At 30.8% G+C, this 8484-nt stretch overlaps 1 protein-coding gene across 1 annotated transcript; it reads left to right on the forward strand.

Annotated features, from left to right (window-relative positions):
• LOC109356603 lies at positions 4165-5619 on the forward strand. Its single transcript, XM_019600004.1, has 4 exons — positions 4165-4467; positions 4772-4861; positions 4967-5063; positions 5244-5619. Exons 1-4 carry the CDS (start codon positions 4269-4271, stop codon positions 5380-5382), a joined length of 525 nt encoding a protein of 174 aa, XP_019455549.1. The 5' UTR covers positions 4165-4268; the 3' UTR covers positions 5383-5619.

Consider the following 8484-nt stretch of genomic DNA (forward strand, 5'->3'; position numbering starts at 1 on the left):
CCGAATTTATTGAGAATCAATTAACTAAGCGATAATCAATTCAAAGTTCCAGAACCTAAACCTCTAACTAGGCGAAATCAGTATAAGCATAAAACAATTAATAAACTCACACGAACTAAGCATGCATGCACAAGAGAGAGTAAATCAACTAAGCGAAGATAAACCCAACCAAACAGTTTCTAAGCAATGGAATTAAGCAAACCATATTCAGAAATAAGATAGAAGAAATCAACAATAAAGAAACCAAAAATGCATTAATAACAAAACCTCAAGAGTTGTGATACATTACCAAAGGAATTTAGTCTATAAGTTTAGCCTTCCATGGAAATGGACGAAAACCGAAATGAAGTGAAGAAGAAGTGAAAACTGAAAATGCAATCATAGAGCAAAATGAGGGGAAAACGGAAATGTGTGTGTTTCAAAAATGAGGAAAAGTAAAGTGTGTATGTTTGGAGTGGGGAATCTGAATTTAACCCCTCCAGCACACATAAAACCGAATTGGGTCTAAACAATGGGCCCAAAGCTAAATTACAATAAAAAACTCCTAAAATAAAAATACAATCTTCACTTCAACATATATCCTCCACTTCCATAATGCCCAAAAGGCCAGTGGTATCAAATATGATCTGAAAATGATAATAGATTTAATCAAGCCAAATAACCCAAAATTAACTCATTTTAGGAATATTAGTCCAATAAAGTCTAAAACACAAAACCATGTGAAACAAAGTCAATTAGGCACCAAGAATCATCAATCATGCTAAATTAAGGTTATGAATAGTGTGTAATATATTGTTAATCACACTCTCAAACTGATGGGCAATCAGAGGTGGTAAATAGAGGGCTAGAGACTTATCTAAGACGTATGTGTGGAGATATTCCTCAACATTGGTCCAAGTGGTTACCTTTGGCCGAATGGTGGTACAACACTATGTTTCACACGTCCATTCAAGCAACCCCATATGAGGTGGTTTATGGACAGCCACCACCTACATATCTTCCTTACTTACCAGGGGAATCAAAAGTACAACTGGTGGACAAAAGTTTATCAAAGCGTGAGGAAATGCTTAAGGTTCTGAAATTCCATTTGTTAAGAGCCCAAAATCGCATAAAACAGGTTGCGGATTTATGCAGAAGTGATAGACAATTTGATGTGTGGGAGTTGGTTTATGAGAAGCTACAATCCTACAAACAAATTTATGTGGCTGTTAGGGGGAATCAAAAGCTATCACCTAAGTATTTTGTGCTTTTTCCTATAGTCAGCAAGGTGGGGCAGTGGCATATAACTTGCAGTTGCCTACTCATTCGAAGGTGCATAATGGGTTCTATGTTTCACACCTAAAAAAACACATTGGACAAGCAATGACTTCTTCATGTATTCCTCTGCATCTTCCAGAAGTTACTGATTCTAAGGAGCCAGAAGCAATTTTGGACAGGATTACTATCAAAAGAAGAGGAAGAGCAGTGACAAAGGTGTTGGTTCAATGAAAAAATCATCTTCCTGAAGATGCAACTTGGGCATTCTACTTTGACCTTTGTACCAAGTTTCCTCATTTTCATTATTGAGGACAAGAATAGTTTGATGGGGGTGGCAATGATAAGGGTATAATTGTAACTTGTCATTACTACTAAAGGGTATAATTATAACTTGTCATTGAGTGTTGGAGGGAAAGTTAGTTAATATTAGTTACTATTATAAGTTGCTTGTAATGCAAGTAGGAAAAACAATGAATGATTTTATACACAATTTCTACTTTCTCTTTCTATAATTCAACACCATATTTATTGAGCAATTTCACATTCTTTTCTTTTTCCTCAAGAATCTCTATAGCTTAATTCTTGAAGTTTCAAATTCGGAGAAGAAATGAGGAAGAGGGGTTAGGGATTTCCCATTCCCTAGGATACATGAAGGGAGGGGTAACCCCTTTTCCTATTTTTATTCTTTTTTTAATTATTATTTTATTTATATATTTATCTATTATTTATAGTATTATTAATATTAACAATTCTATTAAAGTTCATTTGTTGGGTTATTGTTCTACTAGCTATTAGGTTTTTATGTTTTGTCCTAAATTATTCAACATTTATAAAAATAAACGAGTAGTACAAGTACAACTTCCAAGAAAATAATAATTTAAGTTATATATACCTACTGTTTTGAATGCATTCTTAAAGTATATAGTGATAGACAATATTTTCTATAAGTATAAGTTATCTATACTTACCGAATCTATTATTTCGTTAATACATATAATTATGAACCTAGACTATGTAGCTATATTATACTTATACCTACGGTTTATTGTTTTCAATAGGTATATTATGTCTATACAAACAGTTTTATTAGTTATCACTATAAGTATCTGTAGGTATATGACAAATTTCTTATAGTGATCGTAAATTACATCTTTCAAACTAAAAACTATCACAATCACGTGCCTGAAAATTATAAAAGACATTGAAAATTTTAGAACAATTTAAATTACCAAGTGTCAACATAAGCTAAAGTGCCCATGTAAATGATAAAAAACACATGAGAATTGAAATGATAACAACATGTCAATACTCAAAAGTTCACATAAAACTGAATACAATAACTAGATGAACTTAATTTGGAGTTCACACAAAAACTAAAAATTAACTAGTGCACTATCAATCAAGATTCATGTGCTTATATGTATTTGAGTTATGTGGGTTGAACATAATGAATATTAATAAGTACTTATTCAATTATTCTTGATATATAACTATAAGAGACGAACCGGGTGATCTGGACATAGACCCAACTCGTCCTTTTTTACGACGGATTTGTCCCTATTAATTGGGTATGTCATTTTTTATTTATTTGGACGGGTAAGACTCATCCCTAAATTATCGGGTTAAGACAAGTCTACGAGTTGAGTCGGGTCTTGCTCACCCTTAATTCGTAATGCAACTCTTTCGAGTTTGATTGTTTTATATCAAATTATTATGTTTTTAATTTTTTTTTTAAATGTTGCTACACATATTTCATTTTATTTCACCATTTTCAGTATCTATTACTTCGGTGTGATTTGTAAATCATTCTTTAGGATTAGTTTGACAGTTGGATTTTGGAGGGGAATGAAGGGAAATGGAAGGCTTTGAAGTCATCTCACAAATGTATTTTATGCCTCCTAAGCTTTCCCTTTCCCTTCCTTCCCCTCCAAAATCCAACTCCCAAACTAACCCTTAGGCTATTAGGAAATTTTAAAAATTGTTTGGAGAAAATATGAATAAGAAAATATAACTATAGCATTTTAACATGCTGACATGCCCTACCTGTTAGAAAAATCTCGAAAGAAACAGATATGATAGCCGAGTAAAACGAGCTAATGGACACATTTTTACTCTTAACTGTCTTAATAGACTGATTCAAATATACCACAAAAATGGCATACTAATTATTGTCTTTCTATTAAAGAGTTCCGATTTTTTGGGAGAAAAATGTTAATTGTAAATTAGTTTGTACAACTTACGGTGCAACAATTTCTTCTAGAAGGAGAAAAATGTTAAAACATTATTTTGATCATTTATTTTATTTTTATATTTTAAATTTGTTGTAACAAAATAAAATATGAATTTAATTTTCTAAGTTTCAAATTTCATCTTCTAGTAAAATGAAATATTAATTTAATTATTTATTTTTAAGAGAATAAAGTGACCCATTATACACGTAGATAACTTATTTTCTTACCTTTACTGGTTGGTTGATATATGTTTTATTTCTATATCTTCTATAAGATTTTATTTTAAAATATATTATAAAAAATAAAACACATGTTAAATAATAATTGAGTTTAAGAAGATAAATTATTTTCAAGATGATAAAATAATTTTTTTCCAATTTTTAATAGAGAATGGAGTATCGCCTGATATAAGGAAATAAATTATCTCATCTTATCAGTGAAATCATGACATGTGTCATGTTTCATCATTTTCTATAAAAATATTTTAAAAAATAAACAAAATATTATACATGTCACATTTTTACTTACTAAAATAGATAAGTTATTAACTGATATGAAAAGATAGAATGTTCTCTTTGCCCCACTTTTGTGAATATAAATGATGAATTCAAATTTGCACATCCAAAAGTAAAAGGGTGGGGCCAAGTCATTGGTTTACACAAGAAAGAGTTTAAGAATGAAGCAATATCAGCCTTTTGTTTCTGCTCTCCCTTATCTCTCTGCATTTTCCTTCTCAGTGTACAAAAAGATAGCTAGAATCACATAGGAGAGAAACCAATCATGGGTTCAACTTCACTATCATCTATCATTCATATCTCATCAACATATTCAAACCCTCAAAAGAAGTTTCAAATTGGAATGATATCTAGAAGACACATTGATTTTCCATTGTCCTTTTCTTCTCTACCTTCTTCCAAAGTTCTTCAAAAATCAGTTCCTTTGGCTGCTTCAATTGCACTTCTTCTCTGGTCAAGCCCTGGTAATAAATAATAATTAACAAACCCTTTGTGTTTTCATGTACCATAAAATCTACTTTATTGTGCTGTGTTATTTACTTATTTGAAGGTTCATGGGATGTACATATATATATATACCCTGATTCAAGCTAGAACAGTTCTAATATAAAAATCTTAACAACAATAAATCTGAGTCTTACGACTAATAAAAATTAGTTATTGGTCACATGGTAACTATGTGCAAATAATCTTAAATGTTCAAATTTCTCACAATTAACACATTGTACCTACATTAACTATAAACTTGTGCATTTTCTTATTTTACAGCACATGCTGGGTTCATGTCAGGAATCTCTGGGATAGAATCAATTCGTGGACCTGATCTACCTCAGATCGATTTTCTCAATCGCCTAAATGGTTTCGAACTCTATTCATGTTTTTTTGTAACAATTTGAACATGCTGTGATTTTGTGAAGCTTAATTTGATGAAATTAACATTGGTTTCTTCTTTATATTTTACAGAAGAAAACCAGAAGAAATATGCTGAAAATGATGCAAGATTTAAATCATCCCCCCTTCTGCAGAAACTGCTTGAGCAATCCAAGTTGAATAAAGAGAAGTAATTAGTTATGTTATATATGTATAAAATTCTAATGTTTGCATAGTACATAACTACAATTCCCATGCCTTGTAAGGATTGGCTAATAATAGTAATAAAAAACACCCAAATTTCAATAACTAATTTGACCCGCATTTGAAATTTGTATAAACTTAGAATAAGATTCGTGTTTATGTTCAGGAACCGTCAAGCAATTGAGAACAAGTACTGCATACGTGGGGCAGAATGGGGTGTTGGGGATTGTTCAGCGGAGGGGATGTCACCAGAAGAGAAGGAGAAATTCATAGCAATGTTGAAGGAGAAAGCTGGTGAAAAGTAATATGAGAAACTTCAAGAGCATAGATAAAGAAAAATATTTGTTATATACTATGAGGTGGGTGCAACTTTGGCATAGGTGATGAAATTAAACAACTAGGCCTTTGGCTGAGTTTCAAATTTTGATGTTGAACTCATTACTCATGGATTACTTAATTTTATGTATGACTAGGACAGTACTTTGGTTATCCTTTATTTAAATACTTTCATAGCAATTTATTTCCCAAAAATAAATTGTGTATATCTATCTTCCCAAACTCTATTATGTGAGAGTCAGCATTGCTGCCTTTTTATAATTTACTGATTATTTGAAATATAAAAGGTTAAAATATCAGATCATGGAAAACTCTCTATTCTTCTTCACTTTTGTTCTAATAGTTTGTTTGTCTTCAACTATTAGTGGATTGTAAAAGCTACATCTTCTATTAAAAATGCATTGGCTATTAAAAGTAAGAGTGTAATATCTCTATGTCATTTGGGTAAAAAATTATATACACTTATAATATTATTTACAATTTAGTTGTATTATTTTTTAGAAGTCAATAATAATTAAAAATAAATTGGGTATGATATACTGACAAAATATAAAACTCTATCATATCATCAATACATAAATTTCTCTCTCTAAAAGTAAAGGGTATGAGATATAATTGTTAGGCATCTACGTGTAGGATGTTTAACAATGAATAGTAGCCAAATGAAACTATCCTAAGCTAGTCCTATATTTGTAGAAAAAAGAAGGAAATGATGATCTTATTAAATGAAACCCAAAATTTTATGTTACATTTTATTTTTAATTGTTAAAATATTAATTAAAAATGAAGTCTAGTAGATGAGACTCTTATCCTCCAGAATTTGGGAGGAAAAATATATATAGCCTTATTCTTGGAAATGAACATACAATTTTCAAGATTTTAAATCGTCACCTTTAAATTACGAGATATTTTCCAACTTAATGCATTAACCTTCTAATGTGTCAACTACACTTTTTAAATCTAGAATCATTTTTTATTTATTATCTTTTATCCCATACTTTTTTAATTAAATTATTTAATAAAAACCTATTCAATCTTGTAATTTTAAGCAAAAGAACATTATGCTTTTACATTTTAGGACACAACATTTTTGAAAACTTAGTTAATTTTGTGAAAGAATAATTTCCTTTAAAAACTTTTGTTTGGCTAAAAAAACCTCTATGATATCTTGTACCATACATCTCATTCCAAAGATTTATTCGACTTTCTTTTTTTGGGTGAAATTCCACGTTCGATTCATTTTCCATATTTTTATATCATTTTTAGAATAATTTTTATAAACAAATTATTATGATTATAATATGTATATACAGCCAATATAAACATTTAAACACATTCACTCACTCTATTATACACATTCACTTGCTGATTTGAATTATTATTTTTTTAAGTTTCTAAAAAATCAAATAATAATATTTCATAACACAACCAAACATTTTTACAAAACGCTAAATGTGATTTATGTTGGGATATCCTTATCCATGGAATGTATCATTTTCTATGGGCTAAGTGAAAGAAGCCTATAAATGTATTTGACACCACATGTTAACTCAAAACCATAAGGTATTAGGTCTATGAGTCCATCCACTTATATGCTCTTTAACTCATTCACTTTAGCACAATGTGAGACTTCTTTATTCACATTTGGAATACCTAACATCTCCCCTCAAGTGTGAGTTAATCCTCTTCGAGCATTGGATACACTAGAGCTCAACTCTCTATTTACTTGCATCGCTGTTAGCTTATCCTTTCATCAACGGAACACGCCGCCTTGACCTTTTGTTAGAAAGACTTTCGACACAATGATCCTTCGCAGATCTGTCGACCACTTGTCGCTTTAATACTCCATTGAACTATCGAACCATCAGCTCTAATGCCACTTGTTGGGAGATCTTCATCCATCAGATGTATCATTCTTCCATGAGCTAAGTGAAAGAAGCATATAAGTGAGTTTGATACCACATATTGACCCAAAACCTTAAGGTATTAGTGTAAGACTGAGATTGCAGCTAAGAGGGGGGTGAATTAGTTGACTAGAAATTATGACCACTTTTTTCTGCAAAATGAAGAGTTAAAGTGCAGCGAATAATATTGTAGAAAATAAACAAGAATAAATCAAAGAGGTAAGGGATGAGAGAGTATACTAGGATTTTATACTGGTTCACATTCTTGTCCACTGAAGGCTACGTCCAGTACTCTTGCAGCACAAGAGATTTTCCACTAAATATTACGAGTTGTAATTACAATATCTCACCCCGAGATCTCTATGTACCTTACAAACTCACTAATACTTATCACCTTGGAAAACACATTTCCAAGTAACTCTATCCCCTTTCTATTCACACCCCGTGAAAGAAAGTAATTACAATGAATGAAGAATTTGAATGATGGCTTGGATCGCCTTTACAAGTATGAAATATAATAACACTTTCAATCCAAACAACTATTTTGTATACTTAGTAAATAATGCTCTTTAAGTTTTAAAAAACTTTAAAACACTTTACTTCAAGCAAATAAAAAAAATAGCTTTCAAAGTTTGAGTTCAAGTTACTAGAAGTGCAGAAAACTATTTCAGAAAAGTGTATGAAAGTTATGAGAAAAGTGTGAAAGAGTTGTTCAAAAGAGTTGTCTTCATTGTGAGTTCTAATGCCTTTAAATATGCTTTCCAATCAGTCATTGTATCTTTATGAAAGAGTAGGAATTGTTGGGATGAAAGCATTTCGTTTGGGATGAAAACCCTTGAGTTTCAAATCTGAAAAACTGATGTAACAACTCTCAGTAACCAATTAACAGCAAGTGAGTAATCGGTTACCCAAACGTGACATTTTGAAAAATTACATTGAGTAATCGGTTACTCACTTGAGTAATTGGTTACTCAAACTCTCTGTGCAACAGTGAATTAAAAATTCACTTAGAGTAATCGGTTACTCAAAATTGAGTAATCGGTTACTCCAATTTATATATTGTTGGATAACTGATTCTCACTCATGTAACATATTACTCAAATTTCAGTAACTTGTTACACAATATTTTGAAAAATGTTTTCATTTAAAACTTGAAGTGTTTCAATT

This window comes from Lupinus angustifolius, chromosome LG09, assembly GCF_001865875.1.
Source record: "Lupinus angustifolius cultivar Tanjil chromosome LG09, LupAngTanjil_v1.0, whole genome shotgun sequence".
NCBI classification, from domain to species: domain Eukaryota; kingdom Viridiplantae; phylum Streptophyta; class Magnoliopsida; order Fabales; family Fabaceae; genus Lupinus; species Lupinus angustifolius.